At 43.4% G+C, this 21404-nt stretch overlaps 1 protein-coding gene and 1 non-coding gene across 2 annotated transcripts; both read right to left on the bottom strand.

Moving 5' to 3' along the window:
• Positions 1–4976: 4976 nt before the first annotated feature.
• On the bottom strand, positions 4977–19888 carry LOC136712324 (eukaryotic translation initiation factor 4 gamma 1-like). Its single transcript, XM_066688829.1, has 8 exons — positions 19849–19888; positions 19348–19518; positions 18890–19087; positions 18477–18656; positions 15689–15892; positions 15227–15331; positions 5729–5935; positions 4977–5102 (listed from the first exon to the last, which is right to left on the bottom strand). Exons 2-8 carry the CDS (start codon positions 19507–19509, stop codon positions 4977–4979), a joined length of 1182 nt encoding a protein of 393 aa, XP_066544926.1. The 5' UTR covers positions 19510–19518; positions 19849–19888.
• Positions 10111–10187, bottom strand: LOC136713311 (small nucleolar RNA SNORD66). Its single transcript, XR_010804933.1, has one exon. It is a non-coding gene; the product is annotated as a small nucleolar RNA SNORD66 (small nucleolar RNA).
• Positions 19889–21404: the final 1516 nt, after the last annotated feature.

The raw sequence follows: 21404 nt of genomic DNA, 5'->3' as shown, positions 1-21404 counted from the left end.
GAATTATTAATTCCTCTAAATCTGTCTCTAGAGTAATTGGACCCAAATCATCTTTGAATGCTTTCAGTTCCAGAGCAGTCAGACGCTTAGTTGTCTAAGGCTCATTACTGACTTGAGGATCATCAGAACTGTCTGTGTTTTCTGAATGACTTCGTCTTCTCGTACTTTCATGTATTGGACTCGGCTCTGTGTCGCTCGTCCTTAACATCCTGCGTTTCACTGCAGCCCGAGTGCGAACCACACAGACGGGAGCGGATTCAGGATTGAATTCACAGTGCCACGCCTCTCTCTCTAGCTCTTCCCAATATTCATCATCATCGGAGTCCAGTTCAGGACAACACGGACCTCCGACAGCTGCAATGATAGCAGTTTTCATGCCTAGTTTGGTTTTTAAGCGCATTACTAGCTGTTTACATGCGGTGTGATTACTTTGGGAAACTTTGGTCGCAGTGTGTCTGAGAGCTGCCTGGCAATCATTGAACTGTTGCTGTAAAGTGCGATTCTCTTTTCTCAGACTCTCATTGTAAGATCTGCGCTGCTCTTTATCGAAACAGGCAGCAGCTGTGATCACAGCATTATTGCTCACTGTCTGCATCTGAAGTTTCAACTCTGCATTTTGTAAAAGCAGGGCAGATTTCTCATCGCAAACACGTTTCAATTTAGTTTCTACCTCGGCAGAATGTTCAGATAAGATCTTAACACACTGAGCTAACCCATACAGAGCAGCTAATTTCAGTTGTGACTTCTTCACTTTTTCGTTTGTTAACTCCGCTAAACAGGACTCTAAGTTCTGTAATGAAGTGCTCGCACACTTCTTTATCGCGTTTTTAATTCGGTCCTTATGGACACACCGGCTTGCCTTCTGACACAGATGATCCATGTTTGCCTCTGTTTACAGAAGGTAACTTTTCAATCACTCGCCCACACTTTATGTGGTTTTCCTCCTTGGAGTTGAAATCACTACACACTCCTAAGGTCAATGATCAGTTCGTACAATCCTGGCTTTGCTGACGACACCGTTACGCGAGGTTCGTCTTTCAGGCAAAGTCGGATATACAGCGCTATTCTGTCAATGCATGCACATTAATACTCCAGAGCAATCTGTGACTTGTAGCAAATATCCGTCATCTCCCCCGTACTGGCCACCACTATGTAAGAGAATTTGGAATTGCTTGGTTTTTCAGTCAATCTAAATAAATAGTTGAACCGAAAACTCATAGGTCAATTGTTTCTCTTTTAAAATTCTTTTTAGAGGGAAGATGCCGTCAAGTCACAGATGTGCAATAATCATTTATTTTGACAAAAATAGGAAACTAATATCATTCAATTATATTACTGAAAATAAGTAATATTAAGCTTCTGCTGGATTACAGTAAGAAACAGATCATACCCATTTTCTTCTTTCTCCTCACAGTACAGCTTATAGGCCAGTCTGGTCAGGCAGGAAGCGGTGTGTCTCTCTCTGTCTCTCCTCTCCAGCTCTGTCTTGTGTCTCGTTGCAGGATGAAGAACTCAAATTCTCTTTGTTTTCCCTTTTATAAGGTTTCCTTCCAACCAATAGCATTTTGCCACCACCATGACTTGGGTGCCTTATGCTAAAGTAATTTAGAAGTGGGGGTCATTTTGAATTTGGCTAAGAGCCAATCAGAGGACAGGTCCCTTTTGGTCTCTGGTCATAAAGATAGGATTACCAGGGCTACCAGGGGCTACCAGGTGAAAGGGAGGAGGTCTGTTTCCTCTACCAAACCAGATGGTATAGAATTTCCCATAGAAAAATACATTCCAACAAATAATATCTTACAGAGGAAACAATAAAAAACGCAAGAAGCATAATAAAACTCTGTGAAGTGCTATCTAATGGGAGTTAAAAAGGACTAATATTATAAGTACTGTCTGAAAAGATGTGTCTTGAGTAAGCACCGGAATGAGGTCAAGGACTCTGCTGTTTTGACTTCGGTGGGAATGTTGTTCCACCATTTAGGGGCTAGGGATAAGAAGGAGCGGGCTCTGGAGGAAGGTGAGTGGAGAGGAGGCAGAGTTAGTCTTCTGGCACTGGAAGAGCGCAGTGGTCTGGAGGGGATGTATGGAGAGACGAGTGTCTGAAGGTAGCTTGGTGCAGTGTGGTTGAGACAGCGGTAGATGAGGGTCAATGTCTTGAATTGAATGCGTGCCGGCATCAAGAGCCAGTGGAGGGAGCGGAGCAGTGGAGTAGAGTGTGTGAATCGGGGCAGAGAGAATACCAGACGAGCCGCAGAGTTCTGGATGAGCTGGAGCGGCAGGTATTAGTTGCAGGCAGGCCGGCCATAAGGGAGTTGCAATAGTCCAGGCGGGAGAGGACCAGTGACTGGACGAGGAGCTGAGTTGAGTAGTCGGGGAGGAAGGGACGGATTCGACATATGTTGCTCAGGAAGAATCTACAGGTGTGTGTCAGTGTGGTGATGTGCTGGGTGTAGGAGAGCGCAGGATCAAGGGTGACTCCTAGATATTTAGCGGAAGAAGAAGGAGAGAGTGTGGTGGATTCCAAGGGGATCGAGATGGGGAGGTCAGCAGAAGGTGAGGAAGAGTGGGGGAAAAACAGGAAATCCGATTTGGAGAGGTTGAGCTTGAGGTGGTCAGAGTGCATCCAGGTGGAGATAGCAGACAAGCAGGAAGAGATGCGAGAGGGGATGAGAGGGTCAGGGGACACCTGTGAGGAGAGGTTGGGGGGTGGGTGAGGAACCTCGCCATGTCACTTGGTATGACCGGTCGCTGAGGTATGAGGAGAACCAGGTGAGAGCAGTCCCAGAGATTCCAAGGTCAGCGAGGCAGGAGAGGAGGATGGAGTGATCAACGGTATCAAATGCTGCAGAGAGGTCAAGGAGGATGAGGATTGAGGAGAGGGAGCCTGCCCGAGCACAGCTGAGGAAGTCAGTGACTGCCAGGAGAGCATTCTCAGTGGAGTGAGCTGTGCGGAAGCCGGATTGCAGAGGATCAAGGAGTGAGTGTTGGGACAGAAAGTCAGAGAGCTGACGGTGGACCGCCCACTCGAGAGTCTTGGAGAGGAAGGGGAGTAGGGAGACAGGGCGGTAGGTCTGAGGAGAGGTGGTGTCAAGGGTTGGTGTCTTGAGGAATGGGATGACAGCAGCTTGTTTAAATGCAGAGGGGAAACAGCCAGAGAGGAGGGAGGAGTTGAGGAGGGAGGAGATGAAGGGGAGAAGATCAGGAGCAGTTGCTTGGAGGAAGTAAGAAGGGAGAGGGTCCAGGGCACATGTTGTAGGTTTGTGATGTAGGAGGAGAGTGGAAACTTCAGCATCTGAGAGACGCGAGGATGAAGAAAAGGAAGCTAGATCGGTGGGAGGTTTGGGTGTGATGGGAGAGGAGGGGTGGGATGTGAAACGTAACTTTGCATATTGAAACAACTTGCAGAAAAAACTATTTTGTATTCTTTTGTGTTATATATTGTGTAACTGCAAGCTATGTTCTGAGCATTCAAGTGATTATTATTTCTTCAGATATTTCATACCAGATAAAAACTCCAGTTTAAAGTCCTATGGCAATTGAAAGTACTTACTAATAAAACATTAACTGTAATGATCAATTAAAACAATTTGTCCATTGCAACATTTTGACTGTATCGTATCAGCATCCTTTCATTTCATTAAACTATTTACACCACTTGCTATTGAGGGGTCTGATGTCCACAATGGACAACCTCAGAGCATCTTGTGCTGGAAATAATATTTGGAGTCAGAAGTTCTAATCAGATTTTATTACGTGCACAGGAAAAAACAGCAGAACACAGCAACAGAAAGTATTCAACAAGTATAATGCTGTTTTTCCAAAAAGTTAAAGGAAGTACAAAGCTTTTATTCCCATTTTGGGACATACCTTCAAGGGGTTTGACATTTTACAAGCAGTGTCTGATTGGTCATCTAAATAACTATGATAGTAATTTCATTGGCATTCTAAAATAAGACTACCCATCTCATCAATATTATTACAATTATTACTCATGAATAATAATTATCCTCTAAATTGCCAGCTACATTTGGAAGGTCATTTGCCGATAACTAAGATAGGTTTGAAACAATTAAACTCTAATAAAACTCTAAGTAGAAAATGTAAGTTGCTGATAAACTAAAAGGGAGTAAATGAGAAGTGAAAAGAGAACAGGTTATCATAATTCAAGTGAAAAGAATGCAGGCAAATTAATAGTTACTGTGAGAAAACTACAGGGTCACAGCACACAAAGCACACAAAACACAGAAGCATAAAATGATCTCTATTTTCCTCCACAATCTTTACTAGTATTCATGCAACAAAATTCAACCTCCTAATTTTCCAGCTGTAAATTCAATTCATACAACATACAATTGAAATTGTAATTTTTACTGATGTACAATAAATTGTATATATACACCATCCTCCCGCCCCCCCCTTCATTTTCTAATGCCAGCCACGTTTCACAGAAGTCCTCCGCTCTCTCTTCCTGGCCTGCTCTGCTCTGTCTCTACGGCGCTCCAGGGACCCCAGAGAGGGCAGGTCTTTACGGAACCGCCATTTGTAGAAGCTCTCCTCCTTAATATTGTCTTCATCACACAGACGCTGATTATTGGAGTGCATCGCTCTGGGCTGCAGGAGACAGTGAAAAACAGGCAATAGAGCATGCAAATGAGTCCTTTCCCCACATACAGAATGGCTTCAGCTGAACAAGTTTGCACTATATCATGTTTTCAGACATCAAATAACACTCAGTTGATGTTTTCAATCAAAAAGACGTTCCAGAGGATCAGTCGACGCAAACTGGGACGTCTTCTAATAACTGGCTTGGTGGACAGGTAACACACACACAGCATTCAACTACAATCACAATTACAAAGCAACTGACAAGAAACATGCAACATGGTATACAAGTACAAATGAGACTGTCCAATATCAACATTAAACACATCCATCAGAACAATGCAGAAAATAAGAAAATAAAACTCTAGGGTCCTCTAGACAAGCAGGGGGCTGCACACCTTCTCCAGGACCACATCGCTAATGTGGAGTTTCTGCATGCCGGCGCAGATGGACTCCAAGTCCAGCAGGAACTGCTGCTCACGTTTATTCTTCTCAGTCTCCTTGGAAAGAAAGGATGGAAACAAATGCAAAAAAATTCTACAATTGTTCAATTTCCCCAAAATACTTGTGCCAATTATATATATAACTATTTTATATTAGCAGACGCTCTTATCCAGAGTGACTTACAAAATATAGAGAATATATATATACACATATATATACACAGTACTGTAGAAAAGTTTTAGGCAGGTGTGAAAAAATGCTGTAAAGTAAGAATGCTTTCACAAATGGACATGTTAATAGATTATATTTATCAATTAACTAAATGCAAAGTGAGTGAACACAAGAAAAATCTACATCAAATCAATATTTGGTGTGACCACCCTTTGCCTTCAAAACAGCATCAATTCTTCTTAATGTTTTCCAGAGCTGTATAGCGGTTTTCTCCTGACTGGTGCTATACTGCGTCTCAGTTTCAACTGTAATATAAGCATGTAAACAACTACACAGCCTGCCAAACCACTCAAGTGCTGCAACAAAACAAAACAGGGCTCAGAAACTGGGGTTTTGCTGAAAGTAATTTGGGTAGCACTATACTTAGGGTTATGTAGAAAGTAGAAAATAGTCAAATCTCCAAAAGTGGATGGGTGTAGTGGGCGGCAGCATGTGTGTGTCTCTCAGTTACCTTTGAGACCTTGCCGAGGCTGCTGGTGTCGATGGGCCTGTTCTTGGAGACAGGGACACTATTCCTGCCCCCACATTGGTTGTCCTGCTTGTTCATGAGCTGCTGTTGCACCTTGATCTGCTCACGGTGCTCATCCAACTGGGCTTCCTTGTGGATCTGGTCAATTGTCTTAGGGCCCTGGTCATCCCTCCTGGGCACCCAGTTGTCCTGAGGAACGGGAGAATGAGTCAGTGACTAGTGGCTAGAGAAAAAACAAGAGGCAGACAGGGAATGGAAAGCTGAAAGCAAGGAAGGTTTCTATTCTCCCAGCAGTCATTACCTTTCTCAGGTCCAAGACGTCCTGCAGCATGAAGCAGATTCGAGAGGAGGTCTTCCTCTCTTTGACGATCTGCTCCATCTGGTTGAAGTACTGGTCCATGGGGGGCTTGTAAAAAGATCAGAAAGAACAATTAGAAAACAGTCGAGACAGTGTGGCAAAGCAGTAACTTCATACTACTGAGTGAAGCAGCGTTCCTTCTGGAAAGCTCTTGCAGATGCACAGAAGCAGTTATTCAGACCACTGTCTAGAGGCCCAATGACTCTAGAAAGCTGGTGTCAGAAGAAAGGCTAGTTTGCTCATTTTAAAACAACGCAGGAGTGTCAGTGAGACGGAATTTACTCTTCTGGCAAACTGGCCACCCCAGTTTTGGCTCATTATGTCTAGAGAAGAATATGAGGACCAGTATGCAGTCTGACGTTCCTGGATGTTTAGCCAGGGCACGGTCTGGCATAGCGGCATTACCTTTGACTTCTCCGAGTCCAGGTCCTTGCCAATAGTGGAGAGGAGTCGGCACAGGCACTCCAGGGACTCCTCGTCCTGCTTTCTCAGCAGCTTGACGATGACGCAGTTATGCATGGTGTTCTCATTAAGCATCTTCACCTTGAGGAGCTGCCCAGCACCCGGCAGCGACGCTGGCTCTTGGCCTCCTCGCCCTGCACACACAGACAGCACTTAATGACAGCCCACATTGGCATTCACAGAGAGGGGCCCTGCACATTGTGGAAAGGATGGGGTGCTGGGTAGGGAATCCACTCCCGGGCACTTTTATCAATCCCGGGATTTCGGGATTGTTGTTTATAAAACAACAATTAAGAAGAGCTTCCCACCTAACACACGTATTATTACGTTGCTGCAATGCTGTGTATTAGCGGGGTCATTTTCAAATGCAGCAATAATTATAATGCAACCAATAGACTCAACGAAAACAACAAGACTAATAGCCTATTGCTTTCTTAAATACGTTAATGTTTTTATTTATGTATCACGACATCAAGCACCCAACACCGTCTTTTCCACAAGCTTGTGACAGAATCAGAGGAGGCCACCCACGATGATCAGTGTGGTGGCTGAGTAAAGGAAAAGCTCTAGAACGATTCTGTGAGCTGCATGACCAGGTTGTGGATTTTATCAGAAAAAGCAAAATGAGGCCAGCAGCTGACCACCTTCATGTTTTGGAAATTGAGGAATTCCTCTCTAATGATGCTTTCTTGGCTGACATATTCTGTCACTTAAACTGGTTCAATCTGCAGTTACACGGAAGAATAACAACAGTCGCGAACATGGTGGAAAACCTTTACTAGGAAGCTTGACTTGTTCGATTTGGACTTGTCATCTGGAAGGCTACTGTACTTCAGCACACTGAATAAATGACAGGCAGAGGGACCAGGCTGCAGTATTGTCATAGAGGTGATGAAATATGTTATCAAGCAGCTGAGGGACAACTTCTACACCAGATTTGAAGACTACAGCATGCCCAAGGACATCATTGCGTTTGTATGTGATCCTTTCACAGTCCGTCCAGGTGGAGAATTCTCCTCCCTTGATAAGACAACAATACCCTCGCTGGATAAGGCGCCCCTATGAGCTGATTGAATTCCAGTCGAGCCAAATCAGGGATACGCATAGGAGTGCCGAGTCCTTGTGTGCGTTTTGGGTAGCATGCTCAGAGAATAAAGAAACTTGCGTTTTATGTGCTAACAATTTTTGGACCAACTTACACCTGCGAGTCCTCATTTTCCTCTCTGAATGCAATGAAGACTCACGACAGGAACCGGCTTTCACACGAGTCAATCGAGAATTGCCTGCGCATCAAAATCACATCCCTCTCACCTGACATCCAAAAGATCGTGTCCGAGGGGAAATGCAACTTTTCCCATTAAGTAATTAACTTAGTATTTAATAAATAGTCATATAGGCTCCTAACATTATTGTGATTATTAATATCATCATTATTATTATTATTATTATAATTAGTGCTTATCCAGGGCTATTTTAGGTCTCATGCTGACAGTATTTTCTGTTTGTTTTGTCATTACAGGAGCAGGTTATCCCGAGACTCCCGATACAGACATTAAGACACAGACATTGCCTCTATTTCTTTTAATTATTGTTTTATGTAGGATGCTACCTTTCTGGCCAGTTGCAATTGTAACTAGGCCTAATAAAAAATAAAATCAGATGCTGTTAAGCCACATATCCTACCTCAGCCAGTGAAGTTATGTTATATGGGCCTTGTCTCAGAAGAAACAGACTCCAATTAATCCCTCCTGTTGTTTGTAAAGTCAATGAAATCAAAATTATTACTGATGAAATGAATTACTTGACTGGTGTAGTTTTTCTCCATCTGCTGCTGGGCGCAACTTGCATAACAAGTTAGCTATATTTTCAGCACCAGGCGCTGTTCATCTCCTCCATCATTGATTAAGTTAAAATGTAACTTTGGCATTTTTTAGGTTTAGTTACTTCCTTCTTGAGACATTGCATTTGGGACTTTTAGCATTTTTTTCATATATATTTATAATTAATTTGGGGGGCTTTGGGGGGCCAAATAATATTGCTGCCGGCTAAAATGTGTTTTTGGAATCCACACTGGTTTGGTAGAGTTGACATCAGAAACTAAATGTTAATTGCAGGTACAGCCCCCGTCCCCCTGCGTTTTCAAAGACGAACAAATTCTGTGTTGATGCAGTTAATCACACGATGATGCTGCTGCTGCATCACTCACGCAGCTCATGAACTGTAGCTGCCCCTTTAAAGTTGGAGTCTGCGAGACCTCAACAGTGCCTTCTTCTGCTGATCGGCTGAACTCGGGCTGAATCTGCAGGTGGTTGTACTTCAGATTCACATTTTGAACAGATCATGAGCCTCTGTATTAATTCTTGCACATTTTCTTTGATAAGTAGCTTACAGCACGGAGTTCAAAAATTACTGCGCCGTCACATTTTTCATTAGCCACAATCGCCTGATCCCGTGTATTTCATGTTTTCAATCATGGTATTTTGGGACTAGAAAACTATCTGAGATCCCGGGATGGATTCCCTAGTTCAGGGAGATCGCTGTAGTTTGGATCAGACCCAGAGCTACATACACAGTGAATCATGTGACAGCTTTTTGTGATCCAGTTATTGCATTCTCATGCCTGATCTCGATCTCTCACTGGTACTAACATAGGTGTAAAGGTTGACTATCTACTGTCCACATACTAACTAATTCACTAGTGTTATTTTTATATTAAGAACTAAATCCAGCCTTGCTATCTTCTCCAGATCACAACAATCTGCTCTGCTGCACCGAGCTGCAGAGGTCCGCCCCTCACCCAGCCAACACTGACAGTCAGAGCACCACAGGCAGGCGCCCTCGCACCACAATGGTCAATTAGGCACAATGCTAATTGTTTTGGGGACTCTCAAATTACATTTCTGAGCCAGTTGTGCCACGTGCCCGTTGTACAGGTGTGTGTTACACGAGGCTATCAAGAACCAACACGGCCAAGCACTAAATGAAAGTCCTTAAAATAAACATACACACCACTTACATTCATGCTTGCACGATGCTTCAAATGCTTGCTTAACGATTGGCCCATTGATACTGAGATTGCACAACCAACCTGTGCCTTATTTACAATAAAGGACTATCAAATTTTAGTCCTTTGCATTTAGAAAAAAATATTAATTTAGTTTTTATTATCAAGCATGCATCCAGCTCCTTCTGCTTCTTCTCCAGGACCTTGTCTCCACCCTGATCCTTCTCAAACTCCGTCTTGCAGTTTCTCAACAGCAGCTGGCGGAAAGTCACAGTCACGCCCAGCTTGCCAGTGGTAGGGACGCTGAGCTACAGAACGGGGAGGAGGGAGAACATAAACCCTAAGCAAGATGGAAACTTGAACTAGCTAAGTCTGTGTGGTAGGCTGGCTTCTAGCTTTAATAGGTATCAGGGTGAAAACCCACAGATGAACAGGGGTCCAGGATTCATGCAGCTCATCTCATTGAGTGGTTTGGAATTGAATGCAAAACAAATTCCAGATAGCTCTGGAGTGGGACGAAACTGAAAGTGTTCAATGAGGCTCCTCAGATCCTCTCCTCCATCACTAGATGCCAGAGGCCCAGACACCATGGCACTAATAAGAGATCATCACTGGAGCTCTACACTAAGACGGACTGGGACAAACCGACACCTTGGCTTACACAGAGTGTGGGTGAGTGATGGCAAGAGCACTAGTGCCATCTCAGCAATACTTCTTGATATGCACTTCACAAGACCGGCATCTGCTGGTCCATTCAAAACTAAGCTCCCACAAATTACAATTCCATAGCAAAGCAAATCTGATCCATGTAGCATCTTCACAACCATTCCCTCCCTCCCTCTTTTACCTCACTCTCACCCCTGCCACAGTCCTTCTCTCACCTCCATAAGGCAGCGGCACATATTGGCATATGTGATGGAGAAGTTGGGTTCGGAGATGGCCTTCTCGAAGATTAGGTCAACGACACCCTTGAGCCGCTCCTCTGTGTCGATGGTCAGCTCGGTCACTTGGCTCATCAGCTAATGGAACATCTGTGGGGTCAGCTTGTTCAGGATACTGCGCATCCTGCAGAATAGCTCCTGTTGAAGGGGAAAGGAGGGAGGAGGGAAGGAAGGAAAAAGGGTTAGTTCTGTAAACTTTGGTCAAGTCCATGGTTTTATTTCTACTGGACAGGTGGGTGCTTGTGAGCATATGTAGCCTCTCAGTTCCGCTTCTCCATCATTAGAGGTTCAGACACGATCATTACAGGGGCACCAAGTTTACCCAAAATCCCCTTTAAGACTAGCTAGTTATTTATCCCACCCAACAAACAAGAACCATGTCCACTGCTCCTACATACAGGGTTCCCACGCAAATCAGATATTTTTTTCCCATGACTTTTCCATGATTTTTCCATGGTCATTTTCTGATTTTCCATGACTAAATTATTTTTACAATAAAATGCGGGAAAGTTGGAAATGCACACAGAAAATAATAAGGATATTGATAAACACAATAGGAAAGAACCACATAATAAGTAAACCTAGTACTATCTGATCAATGTATATGTAGTATAAATGTTGATTACAGTAGAAACTATACAAAACAACATTAACAGTCTGTATTTTAATGATTTCTGAATTGCCTTGAATATAAACTTCTATAAATCAGCTCAATTAATTAATAAAAACATACCTTCAAACATTGTTATATACAAATGGCCAGGGCCTACAGTAATCCATTCCTGTACGCTGCTAAATAAGTATTTTAGACGACTGATTTGTTTAAACCAAAAAGCTTTTGATTATTAGTTTGGATTTTACAGATTTATACCCATTTTAAACACTCAATATTATTTTCAGTTTCTTACCAGAAATTATTTGTTATGAAACACTACTTCACAAGCTTGTTTAATATTATGACATTATCTTGTCAGCACTCACATCGAAGCTGTTTTGCAGTGTACCGCTCAAACAGATGCTTGCTGGAGGTCATGTGATTAATATCACGCTATATGATTGGCACACATACGAAGGTTGGTCAGCATTGTGGCATTGAGGACAGTGCAAACAGCACAAGAAACTTTGGTATAAACAGTGTATATTGGTAACTTTTGTAGAACTTGTTTGTGGTTCGAAATAAAATTGTATCTGTTGAATAGAACAATATGTATTATTATTTACTTGATTTTAAATAAATATGCATATCATACATTTGGCTACATAATTTAAATGCAACGGACACATAAAGTTTGAGCATTTGATGTAGCCAGGGGTTCTCAACACTGGTCCTGGTGAACCCCTGTGTCTGCTGGATTTTGTTCTAACGCGCTCACTTGTTTAATTGAAACCTTAAATGGACTTATCAACCAACACATGAGAGCTGAAAATAACAGGGGATATCTAATTAATCACTTAATTTGTTCAATAACTGAGAGCTGAAAGCGCAGGTGAGCGAACATTAGAAGAGACAGTGGTTTGTCAGGACCTGGGTTGAGAAACACTGATGTAGGCTATAGGAAAACCTTTTTTCCCCCCAATCTTATTAAACCTGATAATTGTTTTTGCACCGATTTTCATTCGGTTTTAGTGTTTTTGTCAAAATAAAAAACAAAAACATGGAACACTATGTGTATGATAATGAGAAAACAATTAAAACAGCATTTCCACTATCCATTCATCCATCCAATTCCTACACCGCTTGTCCTGGTGAGGGTCGCGGTGGCAGCATACTAAGCAAGGCAGACCAGACCTCCCTTTCCCCAGCGGCAGATTCTAGCTCCTCCTGGGGGATTCCCAGGCGTTCCCAGGCCAGCCGAGAGATATAATCCCTCCATCGTGTCCTGGGTCGGCCTCGGGGTCTCCGCCCAGTGGGGAGTGCCCGGTAGAGCTGCACAGGCAGCCTCCCGGGGGGGCAACCTTACCAGATGCCCGAACCACCTCAACTGGCTCTTCTCGATCTGGAGAAGTAGCGACTCTACTCCGAGGCTCTTCCGGATTACTGAGCTCCTCACCCTATCCCAAAGGGTGAGTCCAGCAACCCTGCGGAGGAACCTCATTTTCGCCGCTTGCACCCACGATCTCGTCCTTTCGGTCATTACCCAACGTTCATGACCACAGGTGAGGATGGGGAGGTAGATTGACGTGTAAACCGTGAGCCTTGTCCGAGGTCTCAGCTCCCGCTTCACCACCACGGACAGATACAGTGCCCGCAATACTGCAGACGCTGCAGTGATCCGCCTGTCAATCTCACGCTCCCCCTTTCCATTACTCGTGAGCAAAACCCTGAGGTACTTAAACTCCTCCACTAAGAGCAGCTGCTCCCCCCTAACCTGAAGCGGGCAATCCACTCTTTTCCGAGAGACATCCATAGCCACAGACTTAGCGGTGCTGATTCTCATCCCAACCGCTTCACACTCGGCAGCGAAATGCTCGAGTGCATGTCGAAGATCACAGTTGGATGGGACAAGAAGCACAACATCATCTGCAAACAGCAGAGATGCCACCTCCAAGCCCCCAAACCGGATAATCTCTCTACCTCAGCTGTGGCTTGATATACTGTCCATGAAAATCACAAACAGGAGTGGAGACAAGACGCACCCTTGGCGGAGTCCAACACCCACGTTTTCGACTTAACACCGAGAATACGGAAACAGCTCTTGCTTTGGGAATAAAAGGACCGGATGGCACGCATAAGCGGCCCCGGCACCCCATACTCCCTCAACACCTCCCACAAGACATCCCGGGGAACACGGTCGTATGCCTTCTCCAAGTCCACAAAACACATGTAGACTGGATTAGCATACTCCAATGCCCCCTCAAATATCTGTGAAAGGACAAAGAGCAGGACCATTGCTCCGTGGCCCGGACGGAATCCACATTGTTCCTCCTGAATCCGAGGTTCAACTGTATTTCACAAAAACATTTCAATCTACAAGAGATCTTCATCAGGATCCATATCCTGGTCCATACATCCATATCCTGAAGATCTTGTGTAGATCGAAACGTTTTTGCTAAAAACCAGTGAAGCATGGGTTACATAAATACTTTTTATTTGTGCATTGGAGCTGTGGTAAGTGTCCAGGTATTTCATTCTTTTTACTTTATATGGATTTTTATCTGCCCTTCACCTACTAATTAAGTTGGATGTGCGTGTGATTAACTTTTACTATTAACTTTATTTCACATAAAAGGGAGATCCTCATTCTGGTAGATCCTGACCAATTTAGACACGATCGCGTACACAGATTTACGTCATTCTGCTCAGAATCTACACAAACACTGTGGGTTTACTGGCTGAATGGTCAGACTCTGTTCAGACTTATGTAAATTTGGAGTACAAGATCGCAACCAATGATCTTGAGAATCTGTGCAGAATGCCAGAAGTCTGCGTGTTGTGAACGCAATGAGCTTCTTTGTGTTGCTATATGGTTATAGGAGTTGTGCTTAGCGTATATACACTTCACACAGACTCTCCCAAGTCTTGAAAATCCCTGTATACATAATATCTGGCACATTCATCTGGGACGTTCATAATAACCACGTGTATTACAGAATATGTACTAAATGGTAAGTTTAAACAGGATTTAATACAATTTGATTCTACACCATGAAACTGTTTCTTTTTATCAGAGTGTACATTATATCCAATGTATGTTGTAAATGGGTTATATGTGTAGCTACATGGCAAATGTTTTCCCATGACTTTTCCAGGATTTTCCATGACTGTGGGAACCCTTGTACATACCTCTGTCTTGATGGTCTCGGTGTCCTCAGTGGTAGCCTTCCTTATGCTTGGCTTCCATGCCTTCTCTGCCTTGTTGAGCGTCACTTCAGCTGTGAATGACACTCCAGTAATGATCTTACGTGGCTGCTTCCTCTGGCCCTGATGGGAGCCCCGGTGGCCTATTCCTGAGGGCTGGGGTGACAAAGAGTCAGTCAGCTGGTCAGGGCAGGGCAGCACATCAATCTAAATAGATTCTCATTGCACACAATCTCTGAACTGCCTACTTGAGCTGTATTAAGTATACATTGGAGTTACATTCATCACTTGATCCTATTGCAGGCAGATTCACTGAACTTTCCTCAGCTCTGATGCTGCATATTTTTGATGGAGGTGTTCAGCAGAACCACGATCCACAGAACAAATATGCCAACGTTAAAGCATGTAAACAAGTACACAGCCTTCCAAACCACTCAAGTGCTGCCACCAAAACAGGGATCAGAAACTGGGGTTTTGCTGAAAGTCATTGTAAAAGTCAATTGGGTATCACTATACTTAGGGTTATGCAGACAGTGGAAAAGATGAGTGTAAAATCTCAAAGTGGATGGGTGTAGTGGGTGGCAGCATGTGTGTGTCTCTCAGTTACCTTTGAGATCTTGCCGAGGCTGCTGGTGTCGATGGGCCTGTTCTTGGAGACAGGGACACTATTCCTGCCCCCACGTCGGTTGTCCTGCTTGTTCATGATCTGTTCACGGTGCTCATCCAACTGGGCTTCCTTGTGGATCTGGTCAATTGTCTTAGGGCCCTGGTCACCCCTCCTGGGAACCCAGTTATCCTGAGGAACGGGAGAATGAGTCAGTGAATAGTGGAGAGAGAGAAAACAAGAGACAGGCAGGGAATGGGGGGGTGGGAAGCTAAAAGCAAGGAAGGTTTCTATTCTCTCAACAGTCATTACCTTTCTCAGGTCCAAGACGTCCTGCAGCATGAAGCGGATTCGAGAGGAGGTCTTCCTCTCTTTGACGATCTGCTCCATCTGTTTGAAGTACTGGTCCATGGGGGGCTTGTAAAAAGTTCAGACAGAACGATTAGAAAACAGTCGAGACTGCGTGGCAAAGCAGTAACTTCATACTACTGAGTGAAGCAGCGTTCCTTCTGGAAAGCTCTTGCAGATGCACAGAAGCAGTTATTCAGATCACTGTCTAGAGGCCCAATGACTCTAGAAAGCTGGTGGCAGAAGAAAGGCTAGTTTGCTCATTTTAAAACAACGCAGGAGTGTCAGTGAGACGGAATTTACTCTTCTGGCAAACTGGCCACCCCAGTTTTGGCTCATTATGTCTAGAGAAGAATATGAGGACCAGTATGCAGTCTGACGTTCCTGGATGTTTAGCCAGGGCACGGTCTGGCATAGCGGCATTACCTTTGACTTCTCCGAGTCCAGGTCCTTGCCAATAGTGGAGAGGAGTCGGCACAGGCACTCCAGGGACTCCTCGTCCTGCTTTCTCAGCAGCTGGACGATGACGCAGTTGTGCATGGTGTTCTCATTGAGCATCTTCACCTTGAGGAGCTGCCCGATGAACTGGATGTTGCCCACCGCCCGGCGGCGATGCTTGCCCTTGGCCTCCTCGCTCTGCACACACAGACAGCACTTAATGACAGCCCACATTGGCATTCACAGAGAGGGGCCCTACACATTGTGGAAAGGATGGGTGCCAGGTAGGGAATCCTTTTATCAATCCCGGGATTTCAGGATTGTTGTTTTTAAAACAATTAAAAAGAACTAACACACATATTAAGTTGCTGCAACATTGTGGCAACGTTGTGTATTGGTGGGGTCATCTTCAAAATGCAGTAATAATTATAATGCAACCAACAGAATCAACGAAAACAAGATTAATAGCCTATTGCTTTCTTAAATACATGTTTTTATTTATGTATCACGACATCAAGCACCCAACACCGTCATTTCCGCAAGCTTGTGACAGAATCAGAGGAGGCCACCCACGGTGATCAGTGTGGTGGCTGAGTAAAGGAAAAGCTCTAGAACGATTCTGTGAGCTGCATGACCAGGTTGTGGATTTTCTCAGAAAAAGCAAAATGAGGCCAGCAGCTGACCACCTTCATAATTTGGAAATTGAGGAATTCCTCTCTAATGTTGCTATCTTGGCTGACATATTCTGTCACTTAAACTGGTTCAATCTGCAGTTAGAATAACAACAGTCATGGACATGGTGGAAAACCTATACTAGGAAGCTTGACTTGTTCAATTTGGACTTGTCATCTGGAAGGCTACTGCACTTCAGCACACTGAAGAAACGACAGGCAGAGGGACCAGGCTGCAGTATTGTCACAGAGGTGATGAAATATTTTATCAAGCAGCTGAGGGACAACTTCTACACCAGATTTGAAGACTACAGCATGCCCAAGGACATCATTGCGTTTGTACGTGATCCTTTCACAGTCCGTCCAGGTGGAGAATTCTCCTCCCTTGATAAGACAACGATACCCTCGCTGGATAAGGCGCCCCTATGAGCTGATTGAATTCCAGAAGTCGAGCCAAATCAGGGATGCGCATAGGAGTGCCGAGTCCTTGTGTGCGTTTTGGGTAGCATGCTCAGAGGAATACAGCACAATAAAGAAACTTGCGTTTTATGTGCTAACAATTTTTGGACCAACTTACACCTGCGAGTCCTCATTTTCCTCTCTGAATGCAATGAAGACTCACGACAGGAACCAGCTTTCACACGAGTCAATCGAGGACTGCCTGTGCATCAAAATCACATCCCTCTCACCTGACATCCAAAAGATTGTGTCCGAGGGGAAATGCAACTTTTCCCATTAAATAAGTAACTTAGTATTTAATAAATAGTCATATAGGCTCCTAACATTATTGTGATTATTATTATCATCATTATTATTATTATTATTATTATTATAATTAGTGCTTATCCAGGGCTATTTTAGGTCTCATGCTGACAGTATTTTCTGTTTGTTTTGTCATTACAGGAGCAGGTTATCCCGAGACTCCCGATACAGACATTAAGACACAGACATTGCCTCCATTTCTTTTAATTATTGTATTATGTAGGATGCTACCTTTCTGGCCAGTTGCAATTGTAACTAGGCCTAATAAAAAATAAAATCAGATGCTGTTAAGCCACATATCCTACCTCAGTCAGTGAAGTTATATTATATGGGTCTTGTCTCAGAAGAAACAGACTCCAATTAATCCCTGTTGTTTGTAAAGTCAATGAAGTCAAAATTATTACTGTTGAAATGAATTACTTGACTGGTGTAGTTTTTCTCCATCTGCTGCTGGGCGCAACTTGCATAACAAGTTAGCTATATTTTCAGCACCAGGCGCTGTTCACCTCCTCCATCATTGATTAAGTTAAAATGTAACTTTTGCATTATTTAGGTTGAGTCACTTCCTTCTTGAGACATTGCATTTGGGACTTTTAGCATTTTTTTAAAATATATATTTATAATTAATTTGGGGGGCTTTGGGGGGCCAAATAATATTGCTGCCGGCTAACATGCGATTTCAGACTCCACACTGGTTTGGTAGAGTTGACATCAGAAACTAAATGTTAATTGCAGGTACAGCCCCCGTCCCCCTGCATTTTCAAAGAGGAACAATTCTGTGTTGATGCAGTTAATCACACGATGGCGCTGCTGCTGCGTCACTCACGCAGCTCATGAACTGTAGCTGCCCTTTTAAAGTTGGAGTCCGCGAGACCTCAGCAGTGCCTTCTTCTGCTGATCGGCTGAACTCGGGCTGAATCTGCAGGTGGTTGTACTTCAGATTCACATTTTGAACAGATCATGAGCCTCTGTATTAATTCTTGCACATTTTCTTTGATAAATAGCTTACAGCACGGAGTTCAAGAATTACTGTGCCATCACATTTTTCATTAGCCACAATCGCCTGATCCCTAGGTATTTCACGTTTTCAATCCTGGTATTTTGGGACTAGAAGACTGTCCGAGGATTGGATTCCCTAGTGCCGGGAGATCGCTGTAGTTTGGATCAGACCCAGAGCTACATACACAGTAAATCATGTGACTGCAATTACTGGATCACATAAAGCTTTCTCGTGCCTGATCTCGATCTCTCACTGGGACTAACATAGGTGTATGTTATTCATACTGAGATTGCACAACCAACCTGTGCCTTATTTACAATAAAGGATTATCACATTTCAGTACTTTACATTTAAAAAATATTAATTTAGTTTTTATTACCAAGCATGCATCCAGCTCCTTCTGCTTCTTCTCAACGACCTCGGCGCCACCCTGATCCTTCTCAAACTCTGTCTTGCAGTTTCTCAACAGCAGCTGGCGGAAAGTCACAGTCATGCCCAGCTTGCCAGTGGTAGGGACGCTGAGCTACAGAAAGAGGAGGAGGGAGAACATAAACCATAAGCAAGATGGAAACTTGAATTAGCTAAGCATGGTCTGTGTGGTAGGCTGGCTTCTAGCTTTAACAGGTACAGAGTGAAAACCCACAGATGAACAGGGGTCCAGGATTCATGCAGCTCCATAGCAAAACAAATCCGATCCATGTAGCATCTTTGCAACCTTCTATCATTCCCTGCCTCCCTCTTTTACCTCACTCTCACCTCCATAAGGCAGCGGCACATATTGGCGTATGTGACGGAGAAGTTGGGTTCGGAGATGGCCTTCTCGAAGATTAGGTCAACGACACCCTTGAGCCGCTCCTCTGTGTCGATGGTCAGCTCAGTCACTAGACGCATCAGCTGATGGAACATCTGTGGGGTCAGCCTGTTCAGGATACTGCGCATCCTGCAGAATAGCTCCTGTTGAAGGGGAAAGGAGGGAGGAGGGAAGGAAGGAAAAAGGGTTAGTTCTGTAAACCTTGGTCAAGTCCATGGTTTTATTTCTACTGGACAGGTGGGTGCTTGTGAGCATATGTAGCCTCTCAGTTCCGCTTCTCCATCATTAGAGGTCGAGACACGATCATTACAGGGGTACCAAGTTTACCCACAATCCCCTTTAAGACTAGCTAGTTATTTATCCCACCCCACAAACAAGAACCGTGTCCACTGCTCCTACATACCTCTGTCTTGATGGTCTCGGTGTCCTCTGTGGTAGCCTTCCTTATGTTTGGCTTCCAGGCCTTCTCTGTCTTGTGGAGCTTCACCTTAGCTGTGAATGATACTCCAGTAATGATCTTACGTGGCTGCTTCCTCTGGCCCTGCTGGAAGCCCCAGGTGCCCATTCCAGAGGGCTGGGGGGACAAAGAGTCAGTTGGCTGGTCAAGGCAGGGTAGCACATCAATCTAAATACATTCTCATTCCACACAATCTCTGAATTGCTTACTTGAGCTATACTAAAGTGGACACTTTACATTAGCTGTTGGATATTCAAAGGGAAACTTTCACACCTACAATTCATTTAGACAGATTGAATGTGTTTACATGCACACTGGATATGGGTTACCAATATACTCTGCTAAGAATTACAGGAATGCAAATAATGTTAAACTGACTTCATCATGCAAGGACAGTTTCAAACCCTAGCACCAATGTACTGAGATAAATCTTGAAGGGTTCCTTACCTTATCCAACGTGGACTCCAGGTGCAGCAGTTCTCTCTGTGCCCTGTGGAAATACCAGGAAAAAATGAAGACAAAAAAAATTAAACAAATAAAAATGTCCAGGTAAGAAAATAATTTGGCTGATTTTACAGAAATAAAAACAAAAAGCCTCTCTCTGTAATTCTGAAGGCTCACAGTTCCACTTCTTTGGGACTAAGTTGCACTTCTAGAAGAAACTGCCAATTGCAACCTATGCTACAGCTGTAAAAAATAATGTCTGTAACTCTGGATAAAGTTGCAAAGCACACACTGAATACTGGAAGTTTTTTTTGTGTGTGTGTTCTCATTCTCTTAAACCCTTTCTAGAATGTTATAATACAGCCCAGGTGTTCGTGACTAGTCTATAGGTTCAATTTAATCTAGGAAACAAAGAAAGAAAAGGAAACAAATATCTATAAAACATTAAACAGTTAATGCAGTTAATTCTGTATTCTGTAAACCTTTTTTAAGCAGTAATCAGCAATTTTTCCTTAGAATTAATGTTTATTTAAAGAAAAAAATGGTACATCAGCCTGCAACAAAAAGACCTTTTATAGAACATAAGCACTTAGCCCGTTTATGCACCCATGCCACCAAATAACACTTATAAACATTTAGAGAACAGACAAATGATAGCTAAGAATTGAATGACATACATGCTTTAAAACTTTGAATTGAAGATCATGTATAGACTTCACATACTGTAACTGCACAGGCACTTAATTACAAAAATAACACTCCAATAGCGCCATATATAGCCAGCCAAAGGTAGGTGAACAGAAACTGTACAGTGGCATATACATACATCCAGCGTAGAGCTTTGTTTGAAATTTTACACCATGGTACCATATGTGTACCATATTTCTGTTTCACTATGAATCTATCAAAGAATTAATTATCACATGGAAAAAGATTCAATACAATAGCTGGCGGAAAAACATATACATTATTAGTCACATTTTGTGCGCACATTGTACACTTTACTTTCATTATTACACACAAAATGTAGGCTTAGCATACCCTGTTGCAATAAGAGAAACCCCATTGACTAATGAAACGACCTACCTGAGTCTGGGATTGTCTATGAGACGAAAGTCCACAATCCCTTTCATTATTTTATCTTGATAATAGTCGAAAATTATATTGCTACTCAGAATGAATGTCTCACTGTAAAACAACGACCAGTCGCTAATTCTCCATACACCAACAGAGCTATCAGAGCTCCAAAGCAAAACTAATCGAATCATGGCAACTGTGATGTCATAAGCGAACAGATATCGTAAGATCATACATTTACAAACCACAGCAGATCGACCCATCGTGCTCGTTTGATTTCCATGAATAACTAAGTGATCCAAGGATCCTTTCCAGTCTCTTGTTGAATGTCCCAAGTTTGCAGCTTCAACCACATCGCTGGGGAGTTTGTCCCAGATTGTAAAAACTCTCTGTGTGAATACGTGTCTCCTGTTTTCTGTCCTGAATGCCTTTAAGCCCAATTTCCATTTGTGTCCAAACAAACTGAATCGAGTCACGCCAAC

The sequence above is a fragment of the Amia ocellicauda genome, chromosome 17 (assembly GCF_036373705.1).
Source record: "Amia ocellicauda isolate fAmiCal2 chromosome 17, fAmiCal2.hap1, whole genome shotgun sequence".
Classification (NCBI taxonomy): Eukaryota; Metazoa; Chordata; class Actinopteri; order Amiiformes; family Amiidae; genus Amia; species Amia ocellicauda.
This window is presented reverse-complemented; position numbering and strand designations above follow the sequence as displayed.